General features: G+C 35.2%; 1 protein-coding gene across 1 annotated transcript in view; it reads right to left on the reverse strand.

The window, feature by feature from the left end:
• LOC107193405 (nuclear factor erythroid 2-related factor 1) overlaps positions 1 to 23,087 on the reverse strand; it is a 203,242-nt gene that overhangs the window by 75,588 nt on the left and 104,567 nt on the right. Inside the window, exons 4-5 of the mRNA XM_015582846.1 lie at positions 8,576 to 8,886; positions 6,510 to 6,707 (exon numbers count right to left, since the gene is read on the reverse strand). Of these exons, the coding sequence (XP_015438332.1) occupies positions 6,510 to 6,707; positions 8,576 to 8,886 (509 nt within the window). The remainder of the gene's footprint in view (positions 1 to 6,509; positions 6,708 to 8,575; positions 8,887 to 23,087) is intronic.

The following is a 23,087-nucleotide window of genomic DNA, read 5'->3' on the forward strand; positions in this document are numbered from 1 at the left end:
GAGGACTATCTCGGTAGGTCATTGTCACGATCGTCCTCTCGTCTAACGACGTGACTCCTCGTCGGCAAGCATTGCGTGATTATTCTCGCTAGGTTTACCAGAAGGGAAAGGGGGAGCGCGTAAAATTTACAGGCGGGCACAGCGAAACGTACGTTTCACCACGTTGCCGTGAGACGATAGTCTCGAGAGTAGTCTTCTGTCCGAGTAATTTCGCGGATTTCCATCTAGGAGACGGACGTCGATCGCATTAAGCGATGCTATCTTGGTCAATGTACGCGACTTATGTGTGTCAGTAGGTTCCAAGGAATGTGACAGAAGCTAGAATATACAGGGCAATTGGAATCACCGAAACAACCGTTTCGTACATAAATTGTTCTGTTACTGTCTTCTCTACGCCATATCTAACCTTCCAATGTCGAGTCATTTTTATGTGTATAGTGAGAGACAAAAGAATTTTTGCGCTAAGAATGCGGATATAATAAGAGCTATATTTCCTGTATGTATACAGTACCCAAATAGCACAAAAATATCCTATGTACGTTCGATGGACGTTTTGCACATTCGGAGAATGTCCCGAAAAGGTACATATGTCCCCGTTAGGTCCTTGTTAAGGTCTTTAAATGTCCTAGGAAGGTCCTATTTACAAAGTGGAACGTCCTGAGGACGTCCTGTGTAAATATTTTCAGAATGTTTTCCGAATCTGTAAAAGTAACGTTCCCTGTACGTTTTGGGAACGTTTAAAGAGATTTTAAAAACGCTATGGTAATGTCTTAAAAGACGTATAAGGAACGATTTCCCAAATGTTTAAAATTACGATTAGGTTTCATTCTGTGCACGGTGACAGGAGTTAGGTTAGGTTGGTTTGTGTTTAACAAATAAAAGATTAACTTTCCTGCAATTTCCGCACTTAGTAGAAACTAGATCTAGTTAGTTCCTGTTAATAAATAAAAGATTAAATTTTCTATAAGGAATTATAATGAAAATCTACAGGGATAAAAGCTATCTATATTATTAGTGTTTAAGTACATTATTTAAAAGGAAAGAATACTTCTGTTCCTCCGTGTGTACACTGTCGTTCATAATTAGACTGCAATTTTTTTGGCAAAATGAAATTTTATAAAGTCAGTAATTCATAAGGATGAGAACAAAAGCAGGCATATTTTCTCTGTTGAGTTAAGAATAAAATAGAAAATTCGTTGCATCCGATGAAAATGTGATCTTTTACTGTATTCCACAGAGCCCTATAGGCTATAAATGCATAAAATCCACAGCCTATTCATAAGTATTTGGACACTTGATGGAATCTAATCATCAGGACTTTTATCGCATATTATAGAACTAACAATACGATAGTATACTAATCCGTATTTATAAAAATGATGTTTGATTGGACACACGTCCTAAAAAAAATTTGCATTATTCAATAATTGCACATGGCTGTACAAAATAAAAGGTCATAATTACACGAAAATTTGCACTTGTAATATAATCATATTCCCTCGAGAAGATGTAAGTATCCAAATACTTATGCTCGGTACAGTATATTAGCTTGGAGTAAACATGTATATATTTCGTTGTGTACACTACCGCTTATTAAATACGCAGTACATAAATATTAAAAGGCATTAAGCATCAGGTCCTAAGCAAATATTGTTTAGGGAATATTAAAGCTCGATCGACAATGCTATTATGAAGTAATAAAAATGGCCTAAAATACATCATTTTTATGAAACAATATATTTTTTTTTATACAGATCAAGTGTCTGTCAATACTTATGCAGTAGTGTATGTAGAATTTCGTAAAGGTATTCAACATCTCCCTCTTATTATCTCCCACCCCTACACATATTATAATAGCGAGTGGCAATAACATGACGTGCAATGAGCAAATTTTAATTTTACTTTCGATAATGAATACAACAAAGTAAACATGGCAGGCACTCATTTGCTTCTATTTGTGTCTGAAGGAAAGTATACGACTTTTGTTGTTACAGTTTATAACCAATCAAGTTTGGAACCAGTAAAAGAGGCCAGTAGAAGTGGATCGACAAACAAAAATGGTTGGTAGAAATGGTTTAATTTGAAATGGTTTTTTTTTTTTTTGGTTTTTTTGGCAAAAATGGTAAAATTTTCATTAACTGTTATTCGTTATAAGCCGTTATAATTAATAACACAATATGATATAATAGAGTCGGTCACATGGTTCGTGCATGTGCGCTGTGGTCCCACTATTGGTTGGCCAAATTAATAAACTGTACACCAGTGATGTTGAAACTAAGCTCCGGAGCATAGATTCATTCCTCTACTCTTTTTTGTTAAAATGGTACAAGTCGTTGGCTACTGCCTCATTCGAAATGAATTTCTATTTTGAGAATAACATACCGCCTGAGAAGTCCTATCTGTAGTCATTGGTAGTATACATTACCGAAATGTTAGAGTATAACTTTATTACATAAAAAGATTCATCAAAAGGGCAGACAGTTGAACTTAAGGGGTCATGTTCAGTCAGGAGGCCGAAAAAAGTGTGTTCTTTGGGAATTTTTTTCTCGAAAACTATGAGACCTTTTTCAAAAAATGTGTTTGTGTTTCAAAGATTGCAGTTTATAGATTATAAGGTAATTTTTTTATTTAAAAATATTTATTAGTAAATAAATGGTGAGCGATCTCCCGAATGTCTCTTCACAAAAAGTAACTTCGTAACGGTTTATTTGAAATTAAAAATTCCGTAAGATTTATGATTAAATTTTTCGCAGAAAATTTCAAGATAATGATTGCGAATCCTTCAAGTAACATTTGTTAGTGAACGATATCGGTTGAGCTTCTATAGGGACGAACAGCATATTCTGAACGAAATTTAGAAATGCTTATAGGCGCCAATAAGTAGCAGCGAAAGGTTTAGAGAAACATGGTAGTTGAGGAATTATTCAGGTTTAACTAGGTAGACAGTATATGCGAAACAGTAATTTTACAATTCTAACTTTCTAACTTAAATAACTTTATAATAACTACATAGACAGAATCAGTTAACTAGACCTTTGAAATCAAATACGTTCAAAAGATGAAGAGATATTCATTTTTTAAAACTAAATTCCTATAGCTTTAATCGAAACGTTGTATGTATAATTAAAGTTAAGTAGTTTAGACGGTAAAAACGAAATTTTGCACTCCTGAAAATGTCTTCAAACCTAAACTTAAAAACTAAAATAGTTACTTTGAAATCAACAGACGTGTCAAATTTGTCTAGTTTTTTTGTGCTACTATATTTGTAATATTAAATTTAATTGTTTACATTAACACGTTTAAGGAGTTACATATAAAACAGACTCTTGAATTTTATTACAAAACCATTCTGTCTGTAGTGCAATATTTTCGAATACCTTCTAGTGCTCACTTTTAAAAAAACAAAAACTACATAAAGAAAACCAGAAATGGTTGAATTTATGACTATCTGCAATAACCGAGCTATTTCCTTGTACGATGACATACAACTATCGTCTGTTGAAAACTAGTTTCAGAGGGGAAAAAACTTTTTAAGAAGAAGATCACTTTAACTGTCGTGTTAAATCGGAAATACATAGGTACCAACACTACCAACACATAACTGTACAAATACCAAACTTTCTGTATGAACGGTCGCATCATCGTTATTATAAAACCACACAAAATGTTTTTACTTATATAATAAAACTTGATAAAAAACCGATTTTCGTTATACACAATAGAACTTTTTAAATAATTGTTTACAAAATTATTATTCCCACAAAGTTATGTGCTTCCAGAGTTGTTTAATTATCTACTATCAATACTACGGCAACTTTATTTTAAATTACTACTGAGAAATTAAGAACCGAATTGTGATGAGAACCTATTTTAACATTTCCCTATTATGCTTTTAATGAAACGAAAATTGTTATACTGTCATGTTATGAAAACAACTCGTTTCGAACAAGATATTTCTAATAAAACAATTTGCTTTGTAATTTTCCCAACTAAAACTGATTAATATTTACATTATAAATTGCTGTTCTTTTTGCGTTGACATGTATACAGCATTTAATACAAAAAATGAATTATTGAATAGTATAAACAAATTTATACCACATGAATGTATTTTAATATTTTAAACCGGATTTGAACGTTTAGAAAATATATAACGTGTATGTTGTAGGTAGATTGTGATCTTCGCTGAGGGTTTAAATTTTTATAAACTAATTTAGAGAGACAGCAAATAAACAGACATTTATTATGATAAGGCTCTCTGAAGCAATGCTTTGTGTGAACAATAAAATAAAAAACTCTATTAAACGTGATTAAAATTTTTAGAAAATTTTTGACCCGAAAAGCTGGCCAAAACTATTTTAAAATTTACTCAATCTTCAAAATCTCATAACTTTGTTACTATTCATCCAAAGTTGATGAAACAAAAACCATTTTAAAGTTTGAACTTTCTAGTTTTTGGTTCTTTAAATAAATTTTACTAAAATGGTTGTCTAGAAGGTAAAATTCACCCTTGAATAGGAGTGTGCCAAACTGTACTTTTCCTTGATGTTTGTCAAGTGCTACGGAGTGTAAACAATATTTTTTTTGCAATTTTGATATATACCACCGGAAATTATGATTATTTGTCTTTAAAATAAACCAAAACTCATCGAAGATCTATATTGTTTAACAAAGATGCAGCCTTTTAAAGGAAACCTATATTTTTCAAATGTTTTGTGTACGGTAAGATATGTATACATATACATATGGTACAATATATACACATAATAGAAGGTTATCAACGAACCGTAGTCCTAATAAAATTAATAATATACTAAAAACTTCAATCGTCAGGAACTGACAGACGAAATTTACTTAATAGGTTAACAATCAACTGACAGCGGTGGATGCACGCAGGTCGATTGTATCTACGATCATAAACATTCTGATTTATGGTATACAATATATAAAATAATATATATTTTAAGAATATTTTTTATTTGCAATATATAATAGAATGAATTTTCGTCAGAAAATACTGTGCAAGATTCTTCATCAGACAGTATTTCTTGCTTATGATATGTCTGTCCTTCATCGATCTATCATCCATACCTCAATTACCCCATCATCAGATCAATCATACAATATACGCCCATCGTATGATCCTTTGCCTTTATAACAAGCTAAACTGCATCCAAAACGGATGTTTTTTAACGAAGTTATGGCCATTTACAGAAACAATTGTATCTACGATCATAAACATTCTGATTTATGGTATACAATATATAAAATAATATATATTTTAAGAATATTTTTTATTTGCAATATATAATAGAATTAATTTTCGTCAGAAAATACTGTGCAAGATTCTTCATCAGACAGTATTTCTTGCTTATGATATGTCTGTCCTTCATCGATCTATCATCCATACCTCAATTACCCCATCATCAGATCAATCATACAATATACGCCCATCGTATGATCCTTTGCCTTTATAACAAGCTAAACTGCATCCAAAACGGATGTTTTTTAACGAAGTTATGGCCATTTACAGAAACGCCTGCCTCTTTATGGTTTCATGTCTTTCGTGCATGGCACCGTTCAATGGCCTGCGTTTCTGTAAATGACTATAACTTCGTTAAAAAACTTCCGTTGTAGATGCAGTTTGGCTTGTTTTGAAGGCAAAGAATCATTATTTCTGAAATACATGCAAAATTCCGAACACTGTTGTCTATGAGGAACATCCGTTCTCAAATATGAACAAAATTTTACAATTTGAAGGCTCTCTTTATAATGGAAGATTTTACCTGTGGGGAACCGAGTTAAATAAAATCGAACGAAATAATAAAAAAGTAGAAGGTTTAAGCTTTAATTTGCCTTTCGTTTAAACAAATTCCGACGAATATTAACAAAGTTATGGAACATTGAATCTCAATAATTTTTCACTAGTGCACAAGTGAGGAGATACTTTTGAACAGAACTGTAGTTTTAGCACCTCTTAGCAACTAATTTTTCAAGAAATATATAAAGCAATGTCCAAGGATAAAAATATATTAAAAGTAAAGGGGTGCTTTGGGGTGTAAAATAGTAATTCAATGTTTTATACTTGATTTTACGAAAAAAAAACACTGTTTTCAAATTGTTATTTTATCAAAACCACACAAAAAAATGAAGGAAACAAGGTGCTAAATTACTCTACATACCTTCCTCTATATCCTACATATGTTATTATTGCATTTCCTTAACACTACACTTGTAATAAATCACTTTCTTAGTCTAGGTTTCTTGGCATTTCCTTCGAGCACAAAAATTGTTGACTTTAAAGCCTCAATTTGTTGCTAAACACTGCTATTTTCGAAAAACCAAGATAGCAGTTTACCTTTATTCATTCTTAGGAACATAGGGACAAAGTTTCATTCATTTTGAACAAAGATAAAATTTGGGGTTTTGGCCAGCTTTTCTGGCCAAATACCCCACTGTGTGTCGCGACGGTGATCATCTAAGGACAACAGAACAAATATGGTACGTACCTGGAAGGAACGATGGTGCGGATGATGGGGATGATGAAATTGTGGTGTGTGAATCATGTCGCCAGTCTCAGGATCCTCGCACCTGGATGACTTCGCGACCTCGACGTTGCTTGAGGTAGTAACGGCCGTCTCGCCCTTTGCACTTGTAGGCCCTTCGGCAATGTCGTCTTTCTTCTTCTTCACTTCCGGCTTCTTTTCCTACGTAAGTATGCCTTGCATTACGATCATCCATGTCACGTCACAGTCTCGTTAATGACAAGTGTTCACGAAAAATCATGACCAGTTCCCGCCTTATTTTCTCTTACGAACGAACACCTGTCTGACAACAGTTCATTTAGTTGTCTCTTCTTAAGACAAATAGAATCATTTATTACTCTGATGTTTAATTTCTTATTCTACTCCTACGGTGTATGCCCAATTTGGTTACAGAAAGCAAAAATATTAAATAATGATTACAATTATATAAACAATGAAAATAATTAGACTGCAAAGCTTCAGCAAATTTGTATCTTTATCGACTAATTCTCCAAAATATGCATCGAATATATCTTTGTTTCATTTGTGAAGGACTGTGGTATGGAAATAATAATATAAAAGCTATCCTAAATTGCAGCAACTCTACGAATTTACAAATTCAGGGTGGACCACGATACATAATCAGTAGACTGCGGATTTTATGCATTTATAATCTATAAGTCTCTGTGAAATACAATGAAGGACAAAACTTTCGTCAGGTGCAACGAGTTTTCTATTTTCTTTTCAACCCAATAAGGTACTTAAAGGAAGAAAGAACTTCCTACTTTTGTCTTTATGAAAAACCTTCTAAAATGTGATTTTGCATAAAAATCCGTAGTCTACTGATCAGCTTAGATTATTCTACTGTTAGCTGTAAAATCGTCAAATTTTTTGGCTAATGTAACATGATTCAAGGAGAGCTTTAAGATGATTAAGGGAAAGTACGGTAAAACCGGGTTTTCGGGTCATACCGGGTACCATTGTCTTTATAAAATAAGAGGTGCGAGATGCAGTCAACATATGGTGTTACATTCGGGTGGCCTTCACGACGATACGAGATTAAACACGGAGCAAAGAATGTCGTAGTTTTTTATGCAGAGGAATTTAAAAATTTCGAGTTCAACAAAAGAGAATACGAAACAAAGAATACGTGACGCTTCAGTGACTCCCGAAATGTTAAAAAATGTTAGAACAACTTTGATGTTTCGAGTAAATAAATGTTTACATGCCCGTGGTGGACATTTTGAACATTTAATTTAAAGAACATTTTATTTCTTCACGAATAAGCAAAGGACTCAAGCGCGTATAACTCAATAACGCAATTTCCGAGCGCTTCTAGTAAGTACCTACAAGTCGAAACTTCAAACTGTTATATCTCATCATGGAAATATCTGACAAAAAAATATTTCAGACAAAATGTATTTGTTCTTTCCTGTAGAATCTAAATATGTAACGTTTTATAGGGGGTTCCATTTAAAATTACAAAGGTACCCCTCCTCAAAGGGGAAGGGGGAACTACTTCACGTTTATGTAGTTAGAAAGGCCCTTCAGAATCATGCAATTTAAGACTAAGAACTTTAAAATCGATGGCATAGTTTTCGAGATATTGAGCTGTTAAGAGTTATGTGTTATATAGAAGTCTATACAAGTATGTTTTGATGTTTGTCTATAATTACCACGATGTATATGTTTACGTTATCAACATTTAATAATAATCTACAGTTATAGTGCGATAGTTTCCTGATGGACTAAATTGATTTGTCGAGAAACTTTTTTTTTTAAGAATACGAAATATATATACAGGGCAAATAACATATGCAATAAGTTATAAAACATAAAAACATATGCATTATGGAAAAAGTGCAAAATAAAAAATATATTTTCAGAATTCTCTAATCACAAAACATATTTCTGTTCAGATCCTATTGCTCTATCCGTTTTCTATAAAAATATGCATTTGCATAAACATCCGGAATCTATTGATCGGTGTTATTTGAAAACCGAAACTGGATGGTGTTAGCACGGAAAATACTGTTAAACGTGAAACGTACCTCTGTTTGAGCCTCATCGAGGCCAACAAGTTGTAGCGCTTCCTCAAGATTGAATCCGTCGGGAAGTCCGAGAGTGTCGTTATTGAGGAGACCTTCGACACTGGTACTTCCTAAGAGACCGCCTCCGAGTAAGTCCGAAGGAAAATCATTCTCGAGCTCTAAGGTGTCGGTTAATCCCAAAGCATCATCGGTTAATCCGACCAAGGGGTGATTCTCTAAATCCAGCGACGCGTCTCGTAGAAGTTGATCGTCTTCGTCGGCCGCGGTACTTGAGCTCCCTCCTTGTTTCCCGGAACTGAGAATATACTCGCCTGTAACACACACGCGCCGATGTAATGAAATCTCCAGGTATTTGCAAAAAAAAGAAAAAATACGAAGGCGAACCCGCTGTTCAACGTGAAAAATGGAATTACTCATATCTCAACCTTTCCGGACTAATAGACGACTTTCGTTGTATAACTCGCGGAGAGAATGCACGCGATCAAATTAACAGTTGATGAAACATAAGTAAGCGTAAACAGGTTCGCGTGTACAAGCTCGATTCTTGAGGATCACTTGAGACCATTTAATTGTTCGTAGGATTGTATGGTACACTCTGGGCTATGTTCTTTAATTTCAGCTATTACATTCTACCATTTTAACAGACCATTGTCTGTCGCACGCAATTATCAATATATATTTAGATATGAATATCATAATTTGTAAATAGAAACAGAGGTAAGTTCGTGGTATTATGTAGGTGAATTAAAAACTAACACTTTTCGTATCGAATACCAAATTTTGATTCCTTTCAAAAAGACTATCTTAGTATTCTTAATTGCTTGTATGTATACTTTTTATGCTCACATCAGGTCAGAAAACTCCGTTTCGAAGATTTAGTTCAACAGTATCCATGCCAAAGTGTCGCACTCGAATGTCACTGAACTGCACGTAAAGTCATATGTTACCGACACACTAGAATGCTCACTCTCGATCGTGTACAACGATATTGATTTAAAAACACGAAATGTCTACCGAAAATCTGTTCTACGTAGGCTTCGAAAAATTCCGAATAAAAATCATTCCAGGATGATTCGACTAAACAGGATTCACTGTGACTCGACTAAAACTGTCCATCTCGGGGCGCAGCACTTGAGAACTGACTGTGGCCGACGGACAGGTAAAATTTTGGAGGAGGGACAGGAAAGGAAAAAACGTAACTAATTGAGGGACAAAGGGGTGTTGTTGAAGATCCACCTGCTGGTCTGAACAACCCCCCGATGTTCCCGCCCCACGGCCAATCGCGCGTCCCCGTTTCTACCCTACTTCATCCCTTACGCACGCTCCGAGCGCGACCTGGCCAGGACTGTTTGCTTCTCCGTCACTCTCCAACCACGCAACGCGTTATTCGCAATGCACAGCACTGAAGCAGAAATTTCTGTATTTCTTTTTTTTCTTTAAACCCTTGACTATTATAAATTCAATACCAAGCAATACCGAATAAGAATTTAACACGACGAATGACGGAGGATTTTTTATAAGTTTCATCCACAATGCCAAAGTGAAATCTTCGTTATACAGGGTGTATAAGAATAAAATGCTACATAAAATTATTTAATTGTTATTATACTTCTGACATTTATTTTGTGGAGGTTTACCGGTTTATGTTCCAATATTAATAGTCTCGGAATTCAACATGTTAACTAACACATAAAATTCGAAAAATTTCGCGATATGTTGCCGACTCTTCTGTTCTTTTAGAGGCACGAATTCATACTTTGGAAAAAAATTGAGAATTCCGTTAGATATCTTGACAGTAATTGTTATTCCGGAATTGAGAATGTCGTTGAATCTCGAGCGAAATTTTCGTGAACATTGCCTTCTCTCTAATTAGGGTGGCCCTTAAAGAGCAAAGAAAAAATAATTTAAGACGGACCTCGGATATTTCGACAGATGAAATCATCTTCCCTCCTTTCTCCCCCGCGGTACGATGTTATTAGAGATAACAATCTCATAAAATAATAACTCTTCGAAGACTGTTCGGATGCGGACAGGTCGGTCAAACTGAACGACAGACGGGTCGACAAAAGAAGAAGAGGCTTTTGGTTCTTTTGCTGGTCGTCAGTGCGGTACCTTCAGAAAGGAAGATCGCACCTTCGGAATGGCTATTACATTAACTAGTAGTGGCGGCCATTGTCTGGTCCAAATGCGGGGCCGACCGCGCGATAATGGCCGCCTTTAATTTGGGAATACCGAGCACTCCGTCCTACCCCCAACCCCACTCCACCGAAGAAAGTATAAAGCTTTCGTTAACTCTGTAAAAAGCGCAAGAAATACTCAACTACTTATTTTATGGTTGTCTTAAGGGGTCATGCTCAGTCAGAAGGCCGAAAGAAGAGTGTTCTTTAGGAATTTTTTTCTCGAAAACTATAAAACCTTCTTCAAAAAATGTGTTTGTGTTTCAATGATTGCAGTTTCTAGATTATAAGGTAATTTTTTTATTTAAAACTATTTATTAGTAAATAAATGGTGAGCGATCTCCCGGATGTCTCTGCACAAAAAGTGGTCTGCCGTGATTACTGTAACTTCGTAACGGTTCATCTGAAATTAAAAATTCAGTAAGATTTATGTGATGGAAGAACCAATCTTGTCCTTGAACGTGGCGTTTTTCGAAATATTGATTAGGAACAAAATAGCGGACGTTTTCCTGAAAAAGTGCGATTTACACCTAAAAAATCACTCGTTTTTAGTCAATTAAAAAAAAAGTATGGAACGAACAAAAGAATCCTTCGTTCAAGGACAAGTTTTTCTGATTTGAAATAAGGCGCGAAAGGCTTCATGTAAATCGACACAGTAGTTTTCGAGAAATATTGATCATCAATTTGAAAAATGTAGTTTCGAGAAAAACGCGTTTAAAGTTTCAAGTCAAGCTTACCACTTATACAAAATGTTCATTTCTTAACGCCAGTAACTCTGTCATTTTTAATCGAATTGCCTTGAAACTTGCGCAGAATATTCTCGAGATGTTGTACTTAAAGAAAATGTAGAAAGTAAAAAATCGATTTTTTGAAAATTTCTAACTAATCATGACCCCTTAAATATCAGAACTGAAATGTGATATTCATAATCAGAGTTGCGAAATTAATTGAACAGAACGAATGTGGCGACAATCGAATTGATTTTAAAGGATTGTAGAAAATTTGTTCATTGCCTCAGTAAAGTTTAAATATGTTACATAAATATAGAAGAAAACTATACAAATTGTATCTACCTTCTCAGACAGAAATCGGATAGAAAGATTTCTAAATCGTCGTTGTAATCGTAAACATTGATTATGCAGTTTCCTAGAGAGAAAAATAACATTCGAAAAGTTTTGATTTACTCCTAATCAAAGTAACACGACTTTACCACAGAAAATAACGTTTCCCAAAACCAGTGACTTTTACCGAAATCTAGATACGTTCGATTCGAAGTTAATCGTAAAAATCGATGTAGAAATTCCGACTGTATCTAGAAACACGATCGTCCGAGTACACCAGAATTTCGTTTCTTCGCGATTAACGTTCGGAGCTGTTGCATACTTTCATAAAACGCTAAGCGAAAAGCAAACGTCTCTCGGGGATGGAATCCTCTCCGTGGCTTGAAATCCGACGGCGGCGCAGGAGAATCCGCTCGATCACGGTGCATCTAATGGCGTGGTTCTCAATCTTTTCCGATTCCACGGCTTCTTTGAACTCGCGGCTGGCTTTTTCACGGAACACGGGGAGAACGTCGACAGATCATTTCTCATATTTCGCGCGCGCGCCTAACGACCATTTTCTTTTCTTTCCAGCATCCCTGTCCCGCGGCCGTTCCCCAGATAATAATTCCTGCGTTACTCGACAAAATTTTTGGACCAGTGACCCTTCGGCCCGAAACATCAAAAAAGGTACCAGGCCGTTCCGTCGCCCCTAATACCATCCTACTTCCTCGTGACTCGTACCACGAACGGTCCTCGACGATACGAAACCGAAAGAATCCTTCGACGTGAATGCAACAGCACGATTGTCCTATTCGCCCCCCTCACCCCCTCCTACGGATGATAAATATATCGAGGCAAATCTTATTTGCGGCTCTCTCAACACAAGGGGTGACAATGCGCCACGCCGACATGCTTCTAACGCCGTTTGACGTCTCATTTTCACCGATTGCCTATATGGCGAACGGTGCACGTATTTATATCGTCCAGCGTCACTTGGCACGACTACGGTTCGAGCTATGATTTTTTTTTTTAATTTTTTTATTAGGAAAGCTCTTATGAGATTTATTACGACATAATGCATAGTACAGAGTATATTGTATGGTATAACGAGGACGTTAGTAGCATTATAAAGAAACGAAGACTTAGAAAGGCTATCATATATACGCACGCCTTAATATTCGCTTCAGTTATTAAGCAACAATTGAAATCCTGCTCTAGAAAGATTTTGGATAAGTTTTATCCTCTGTTCATTATATAGCTTGCACTGCCATAGAACATGGTCAAGCGTTTCCTGCTCTTGGTTACATTTACATTTGGGGTTATCGATGATGCCAATGCTAGCAAGTGGAGCAGCTAAATGATAATGGTCCGCCCTGCATTAATTGAAACAATGCATTGATGGGTTCACTTTTTATGCCCAAACCAAAGTGAACGAACATTTTCGTATAATCGTTGATAATAAGCTTTACCCTTATATAGCCCTTGATCTTTTATTATTTTAACTGTATTTAAAATCGCATCCTTCTTAAAAGTTTCGGATAGGTCAGTAAATGGAATTTTAGAGACCTTTCGAGCTATGATTACGACCATTAATTCTTGGTCCTGCGTTTATTGTTATTGTACGATGCCGGACAGTTTCGTCAAACCTCGTTTAACAGAATATATTGACCGGTCAGCTCGAAGGTTGTTTCAAACTGTACCCTTTTACAGGATCGAGCTCACAGATCGTCGCGAAGTTGATAGAAATTTGTATAAATATGGATTCCTGGATCTACATTATTGAAATACGCTTTTCGATTATTGGTTGTTCGAGACAATTTTGCAGTAGAAATAAAAATTATGGTTGGTTACAGTAATACTATATCATGTAGGAGTTAAATGTTGATCGAGATTCAGGGATATGTACTCGGAAACGCGCATCCACCAATGAACGCCATTTTGGACGACTGTTGTAAAGCAGTGCTTGAAATGCAGAACAGAAATTGCTACCTTGGCTGTTAAAACAACGTTAAAAATGTACATAAAAAGAAAATGATAAATCGTAAAAGCAAAATACCAGTCCACGTTCATTATGAATTTTTCCTTATTTTTCGATTGACGTTCAGGCAAATTATAAAGGGTAATCTTTTTGTAACGAGTAAGTTAAATTCTCTTCTTTTCGCTGTTGTCGTCAGCCAGCATTGTTATCAAAACACCTAAATTTATATGAAGAAACTTGATAATCACGCATTTTACGGTAATTAGAAATTTGCTATACTGCAACCATTGGTTTACGTTGTAAAATGTAATCACCATATCAACATGCATAAACTTATGAAAAAAATATTAATATTTTTCTTAAATTTTACTACTCTGTAACTTGAAAGGTGGATCTTCCTTTTAATCAATAGTATAATGTCAAATCTGTTTTCTATGTATAATTGCAAACGAATTTTATAAAATTCGCAAAGCCTAGGACCATTAAACCCCAGAGAATCTTATTTTGTTCAAACCTGTTGTACGAACACGATGACATAGGTGTTTGAACGGTCTCAAAATCTGGTGCATAGTTTGGATCGAGTTTCAAAGTTAAATATCACCAAATTCGTTCGAAACAATTTCAGTAAATTAAATAGTCTATAAACTTGTGTTTAATAAATTGCATTTCCTTGTATTCACCGTTTACTATTCGAAATTTCGTACCAGCACATTCATTGCCGTCGGAACGCCACGAATATATTCAAGAGCTACCCGTTATTACGATATATGTATGTACCCTCACGAGCAAACTCAGCTTCCACTAGGGGAAAAAATAATGAAATTTAACATTTATATCAGTTGTCGAAATAAATTTATCAAATAGTGAGAGGTCCTTACCCTTCGCCATTTTTTCCCTCAGCGGAAGCCGAATTTATATACTACAATATATCATGTAAGTTTAGCGTAAAATCGATGTAGATTACCAGATCAACGAGTACATGAATGAATAGCTGAATAAACACTATCCAGACTTCGCGGAACGGAATATGGAACAAACTGTTTTCAACAATATCTAAGACATCTATCGCGAAATCGGTAGCTGTGATAAGTGGCAGTTTAAATAACGTGTTACACAACTATTCAACCGTATCCGTTACTATAATCAGCAAATTATAATGTTTCCTTCGGCATACCTCAGAGAATGCAATCCGTAATACGTGTAATCCACAATGCGACTAATAAGTAAAACGATCACAACTACATCACAGTTTTACGTGTACGTCACTAAATTGCCCATAATGAGTATTTCGATCCCTGACTTTGCACTGTACACATCACTCGAAGACAACGACAAGATGAAGGAATGCAGCAAGGTTCCAGCACCGTACGGAGGAAACTTCCGGGCACCTTACACCATTCGACCGCACTCGTTTCGAGGTAACATGCGTCTCTGTTGCTTGAACTGTCTGTACAAACGTTTAGACTTTCCGACGGAAGAGGGCATTGATTGTTCCGCGGACGTTACTCGAAATAACAGGCCTCCGCACACGATCGAAGACTCTGTCTGGGTTTCTAGGTACCGGAAACCGTCATCGTCTGCGCAAGAGAATCACGGAAGTCGAATGAAACCGGACGAATGCGACTCGTCGAGCGGTTTTTCTTTCATGATAACACGGTCATCGTGGTTTCGATGCGTTCTACGAGCCGCGCTCGTGAAGTAATCATAACAGCCGGCACCACCAGATGATTTTGATGCAGGCACAGCATGGAGTCGACTGATAGTCTATCGCGTGGCAAGGCATTGCTTAACCACGTCCACGACAAGTATTGTGCCGAGCGACGGGTTCCCCGTTAAAAAACGGACCAATCACGACGGGGTTGGCTGTTATTCCAATATGGCTGCCAGACAATGCGCGCCAGAGGCTCCGAGAGAAGGGGAGGGAAGGTCTCTACCCATAATGCCATTCTCCGGCTCCCCACTGTGAGCGGGGAGCGTGTACAGAGTCTTGATCGGCCGACGTTGCCTGTGTGTACCAGCTTAGCCGGGGTTGCGTTCTACTACAGCCGAATCAAAATCAACCGACCAATCAAGGCCATTTCCCTGACTTTGATCCGCGTTAAGAACGACTCCTACGGGTTGGGAGGCGACAAAAGTCGTTCCAAGGGGTACCACGAGCTGAAGGAACCGTTTCTCGACATAGCAAATCGATTACTGATAACTGAACTGTTCATGCGTGGTTTAATACTCTAGGGAGTTGCAAAGTTTTAATCTGATGCTCAGCATACGGTAAGACACGTTTTTGATGTCGTTAGAAATTAATGTTACGTCCGTGTAGGCCTGGCTCGACACTGATGGTAAGTGAAAAAGTTTGGACTTGAGATTTCAAGCCACTTTTTAGTTGTAAGATTAGTACTTAATATTTCAGTACCTACTCATTAGTACCTACGGGTATCGTTTGTTAGAATAATTGAACTGTCTTTGGTAAGCAGAGAAATAACAGATACAGAAAACGTGCTATCTCTACGTTGATGTACCAAATTCTTCGCTTCAATGGTTGGTTTACTATCTCGAGAAACGTTCTATTGATCTTTAACTCATATAAGGTTTAATTTTCTTTGTTTCTATCGGTAGTTGTATATCAAAATTCGTTCCATCAAAAATGGTAATATTTCGAACTGTGAGTTATCGAACTTATTTCCTATATTTAAAAGCCTAGTAAGTATAAAGATAAACCATAATCATAAGATTGTACGTAGTGGTTCATTGTAATAGTTGAATATTTTAGAAAAAAAATTTCATTTTTATTGTTAACTAAAGGATAAATTACTTTTAACCCTGTTCGTTACACTGTTTACAAAACATTACATCTACAAAATACAACTTGAAATTGGACTTTCAATACGTAATTATTTATCAAATATTTTATTTTGTATTTAAGAAACTTGTTCGGCGACAACACTAATTAAGTGTTCACAAAATAAATTCGAACGGCAGGGAAAAGTGAGTAAGAAAAGAAACTTGAAGAAGTATAATGTAAATTAATGTTACATAATATATTTAACTTAATATTCAGAAACTAAACTCCAAAAATAAAAACAAAGAAAACGAATAAGGACGAAAATTTAGAGCATTACTTATAAATATTAATTAGAAATGTTTTACTCGCGCATATTTTTCGAAATACATACCTACGTAGATACTTTTCACGCTTGCTTCATACGAGTATAATTTCATTTGGAAGGTGGTAACCTTTCGGTGCATTCTTATAAATATATTTTGTTGATCCTGACAGTGACTAGCGATTCTCAGTGCTAACCAGTAGGTTACACTCAACAGATGATAAAGGTTGTAAACCGATGCTGTTACGATGGTATCTAAATCCTGTCAAATGTCTGTTCTATCGATACCTTTTCTTCTTGTATCGTCACTCTCATTCAAACTTGTTCAGGGTGTCCAAGACATATCAGATTAATTCGACAATTATCGCGGATACAACGTGGTTAAAAATAATAATGGTCGCGTGTATAACATAAATGAGAAACGTTTACGATGCCTTCTCGTAGCTTGAAATGTTTTCGTATAGTTTTTATGCATTAATTTCATAGAATTTACTTACTCGAGAAACGGAAAGCAAAATATGATTGTAGTCTCGCCTTTATTGTTAAAAAAATAGAGATAAATGTTCTGAATAATGACCAACTTACTTCGTATTACTTTATGTTTACGATAGTTAGTATCTGTGATATGGTTTTTATACTTTATATTACCAATTATTTCTACTAACTGACATCGTAGCAGTGGTTTAAGATTCATGGAGATTGTCCACAAAGAAATGGTCATTAATTTGCATGCATTCATTGAACAGGGTGATTCATACATACATGTTAATACTTCAGGGGATAAATCTACATGACAAAATAAGTAAACAATGTCATATGAACATATGTCCGATATACTATGTGTAGGTACCTACCTTAGTTTTCGAGTTATGAATGATTAAGGGGTCATGTTCAGTCAGAAATTTTCAAAAAATCCATTTTTTATTTTCTACATTTTCTTTAAGTAAAACATCTCGAGAATATTCTGTGCAAGTTTCAAGGTAATCCAATGCAAAATGACAGAGTTACAGGCGTTAAAAAATGAACATTTTATATAAGTGTAAGCTTGACTTGAAACTTTAAACGCGTTTTTCTCGAAACTACATTTTTCAAATCGGTGATCAATATTTCTCGAAAACTACTGTGTCGATTTACATGAAGCCTTTTGCGCCTTATTTCAAATCAGAAAAACTTGTCCTTGAACGAAGGATTCTTTTATTCGTTCCATACTTTTTTTTTAATTGACTAAAAACGAGTGATTTTTTAGGTGTAAATCGCACTTTTTCAGGAAAACGTCCGCTATTTTGTTCCTAATCAATATTTCGAAAAACGCCACGTTCAAGGAGAAGATTGGTTCTTCCATTACATAAATCTTACTGAATTTTTAATTTCAGATGAACCGTTACGAAGTTATAGTGATCACGGCAGACCACTTTTTGTGAAGAGACATCCGGGAGATCGCTCACCATTTATTTACTAATAAACATTTTTAAATAAAAAACTTACCTTATAATCTAGAAACTGCAATCTTTGAAATACAAACACTTTTTTTGAGAAAGGTCTTATAGTTTTCGAGAAAAAAATTCCCAAAGAAAACTCTTTTTTCGGCCTCCTGACTGAGCATGACCCCTTAAAGAAACTGTTCCAAATGCACAGTTTCAAACCATTAGACTTTTACCTTTGGGGTCATTTAAAAATTACTGTGCATCAACGCAGGTAAATAATGTGCATGATTTGCAAGAAAGGACATCAAATGGATTTAAGACTATTCGAAGAATACCTGGTATTTTCGAGCGAGTGCGGAACTCAATGGTACGCCGTGCAGTACATGTAGTGTGTTTTGAGGCACGAGGTGGGCACTTCGAACGTTTTCTTTAATCATTGATAACTCGAAAACTAAGGACATATGTTGATATGATATTTCTTATTTGTTTTGGCGTGTAAATTTACCCTCTGAACTATTAACCTGTATTTATGAATCACCCAGTATAAAGATGGATTTTTACACGAATGATCCGTGTGTGCCATTTAACGGTTCAAGAGAAATGTGTCCGACTGAATGATAAAATTTATATTTTTTCGTTGAATTTTCTAAATACAGTCGAGCTTCCCGTATCCAAACACCCATTATCCGAATACCGTAATATTCGAACGTTCTGTTATCCGAACATAGTGTCTCCTAGCAACAAATGCCTTCTTCGGTTGCAAATATGTAGTGCTTACCTGCAATGTATACTTGCTTCTGTTCGATCGTATTCTATGCTGTTCCTTATATTGAAAAATTTCTGTAACTTAACAGTCGAAAAAATATACGGTCCATAAATATTTACAGAAACTGTCGATTTTCTGGATCTCTATTTAACACTAGAACTACCGACGATAAACGCATATTTGCTTCGATCGGTGGATAAACGTCAAAAATGTTTGAAAATGTAGAAATCTAGAAATCGACTAATTTCTTCACTTTCATATCGTAATAAAAGGTGCAAAAGATCTGAGAAAATATATTGTCATAACATTTTAATCGCCGTTGTAAGAGTGTATTGACAAGTTATTTTGAGTTCCTTGGTAGTTTTAGTGTTAAATAAATGCATTTTAGTATCGGAAAAGTGATCGTTCTATTAATCCAAACGCTATTAATACTTCCTCCTATCGGTTCGGATACAGGAGGTTCTCCTGCAGCGGTTCTCCACCTGGGGTACGTGTACACCTACGAGCAAACTCGGTTTACACAAGGGGAAAAAATACCACTTAGTAAATTCATTTTAAGTACTGAAATAAATGTTAAATCGAATGTTAATTTGGCATACATTGCAATAATTCCCGATACACAAATTTTAGGAGGCCCTTTTCCAACGTCACTTTTTCCCCCAGCGGAAGCCGAGTTTGCTCGTGGGTGTATCCTCAAGGGTATGAGCTGGCTGTTAAAAGGATATGCAACAAAAATTAACATAACAGCAACTATACAAATTACCACCATTTTTCTAATACTAGGGAGTACAATTTAGAGAAATTGGTTGCCAAGTGGTACGCAAGTCAAAAGATGTTGGGATGGGAACCGTTGTTTTATTGTAATAACAATGGATAGTTACACGTACAAAATAAAGAATTCGTCGAAATACACGATAAAGAATATGAAGATGTTCACGATTATACACGCAGTCTACTACAAAGTACTGTACCCCAAAGAAGCCAGGGAAAAAAGGTTGACTTTGAATGGTAAGTACAGTACCGGAGCGTTGATTTATTAATCAATAAGTGCAAATCACTGTATCCTCGGCCGTGCAACAATGTATAAGCGAAATGCGATCGCCGACAAAAGTATAACGTAACAATGCGTGCTCGATCTACTGGAACCTTCGTGGAAGTACGGAGTCTAGGGCAATCTCTCTCCCTCTATGCGATAAATAATAGTGGCTCGATGAACTTGTACTTTTCCAACGTCGTGGCTCGTCCCGCAATACCATCCGATAGGCACCATCGTGGTCTTTGACTTTTCTTCCTTCCTTCCTTGCTAAGGGAATAACCGCGGGTTGTATTCCACGGTAGCGGCTTGAAGACCAAGCGACCGTCGGCGTACGATACAAATCTATTTCCTGGAGACTGCCGATCCAATTCGAATCTATTTTCGCATGGGAAAACAAAGACTGACTTTCTAATACAGTAAAGCCACACGTATTCGAACTAATAGGGAAACATAGTAAACGTCCAGATAAAGGAATTTTCGGATAATAATCACTTTTCTGATACTAAAGTTTATCCATTTAAATGCAGGTCAAGAAAATAAATAATTTTAATATTTATTGATCTCGTTTTTTTAGCTGCTAAATTACAGGAAATTTTTAACATGAGTAGGTGCGTGGAGTTCGATCGAATAGAAGAAAACATGCACCAGAGTTGTGCAAAATGTAATCTAATTACAAAATACAAATTACAATTGGAATGTAATTGCAATGTAATTACAAAACAATTACAATTACGTTGTTATTAACTATACTAAATTTACAATAAAACTTGCAATGTAATTGTAATTCTCCCGCAATTACATTGTAATTACATTGTAATTGCAATTTAGATTTTATAGTTAGATTACATTTTGCCCAACTCTAGCATGCATTGTATAGAAGTGTCGCATAGCCTATACAAGGTATAACAAAAATATTGGAGGACCCGGAAATGGGAGAGTTGTGAGGTGGTTTGAAACAAGTTTTTCCTTAGCAAAAATGTTATCCGAGGCTTTGTTACCGAGATATTAACGAAAAACCCCGACCAATCAGAGCGCGAGTCTGCCGGCCGAGTTCCCGCGGTAACGTTGGCTACGCGCTGTGATTGGTACTTGAAAGCACTATGAATTTTTTTAGATATTCCCTTATTATAATTTAAATTTTACTTACTATACGAAAGTTGATTTTATTTTTAAATTTTATTTACTATACGAAAGTTGATTTTATTTTTAAATTTCTTTCTACTATAACAGAGACTGGTCAGGAATAGGAGACTATCGTCGTATGTGCTGGTCTAATTTTGGTTACATAGTTTTATGTAAGATAATCATGGATGTTACATACCGATGATTGTAAAGTCGTCATTGTATACAAGTCCAATTATCTTAAATATTACTTACTTTACACTTTCGCTCAAAATTGTCAGTTTTTAAACATATGTTATTAAAAATTGATTTTAAATGTTACTCTTTAGAGTGTAAATATGAGCTTCTTGAGTTTTGAGTTTAGATATTAGTTTGCGCTGCTCTAAAAAAGCTGATTTTTATTTTCCGTTATCAAATCTAACATTAAACTTTGAAGAAAAAAACGTCGTTTAAAATAACATAAACACGATCTGTAAGTAGTATAAGAAGTGACAGAGATAATAGTATGCTCTACAATGTCCGTTGGGCAATATAAATTAAATATCTCAAACAGGAAATAATGTAAGTTTACGTTGGTAGATTAAAAATTTTGTCGAGAAATCGAATAAACTCCAAAGGACAATTGTATTTTATTCCATTTTTCGTGATTGCAAGAGCAGAAATACACTAGGCTGTGAATGTTCATGTAAAATCACATTTTTCGATGTCGAAGTCTTATTGTTAAACCCTTATTTTGTCTAACACCCTGTAGAAAGTTCACATAATGGGTTTATTAGCTTAATCAATTGAATTCTTTTATTCGATTAAATTCGACACACTTGGAAACCCTATAAATACATAAAATACGTAGTCTTATAATAAAAGTAAATATGTTAACTACAGTAAATATAATAGCCATAAGTCGAGTGCTTCAAAAAGGATGCCGTCGTAATCTCAGATCTACATATTTACATTTTCATATTGGCTTTATCGTAGGTATCTTTATGTATAGTAGGTATATGTAGCAACGATACGACAAATTACTTGATAATTATTTGCAAGTATAACCGTCACGTAAATGTTCATACTTACACGCTACATAGTAAGTCGAAGACTCGAATTCAATTCTCTTATTGGCGTCTGTAAATATTTTTTCTACTGACATCTTACCAAGAATATATCTAACAAGTCGTTATTTTTTATACACTGCATTTATATAACGTAACACTTATAGTAGTCTGTTTTTTACTGTGTTTTTTTTCCCTTCGCATTTACGCAATAAGTGTAAACTGGTATTTATGAGTTTCGGTTTACACACGAGCTCCTCTATGTCATTACTGAACAAACCTTGACCGTTGAATATTCTTATTTGATAATTTTGTTAGTCCCTTCGTTCAATTAATATCGATTACATTCCAAATATACGATTCTATTTAGAGAATAATTTTAGATAACTTATAATTTAATTTAGAAGATGCAATATGGAATTAAAATTACTTTATGATTTTTACAAATAGGTACTGACTAGACAAAACATTCGTTCAGACGAGTACTGTTCTTTGTAGCTTTTATGAATTTAAGGTAGTCCTACGTATTTTCAAAAGGGAATGAAATTTTATTATATGATACAAATTCTAATCAATAACAAGATAAATGTATTCATATTCAATAATATTTTTCATACGTAATACGTAGTAGCAAATCACGTGGTGTTTGTGTTCCATGTACAGGTATTTACAATAAGCTGCATCTAGACAATTAAATATTTGAACTATTATATGTCTTATAAAATTTGAATACATGTAATAAACAGCGTGTCCACAGGTTATTCGATATTATCTGCTAGTTTCTATGTTATCTATACTATTTATTGGAGAGAAAAAAGA

This window comes from Dufourea novaeangliae, unplaced genomic scaffold, assembly GCF_001272555.1.
Source record: "Dufourea novaeangliae isolate 0120121106 unplaced genomic scaffold, ASM127255v1 scaffold22, whole genome shotgun sequence".
NCBI classification, from domain to species: Eukaryota; Metazoa; Arthropoda; class Insecta; order Hymenoptera; family Halictidae; genus Dufourea; species Dufourea novaeangliae.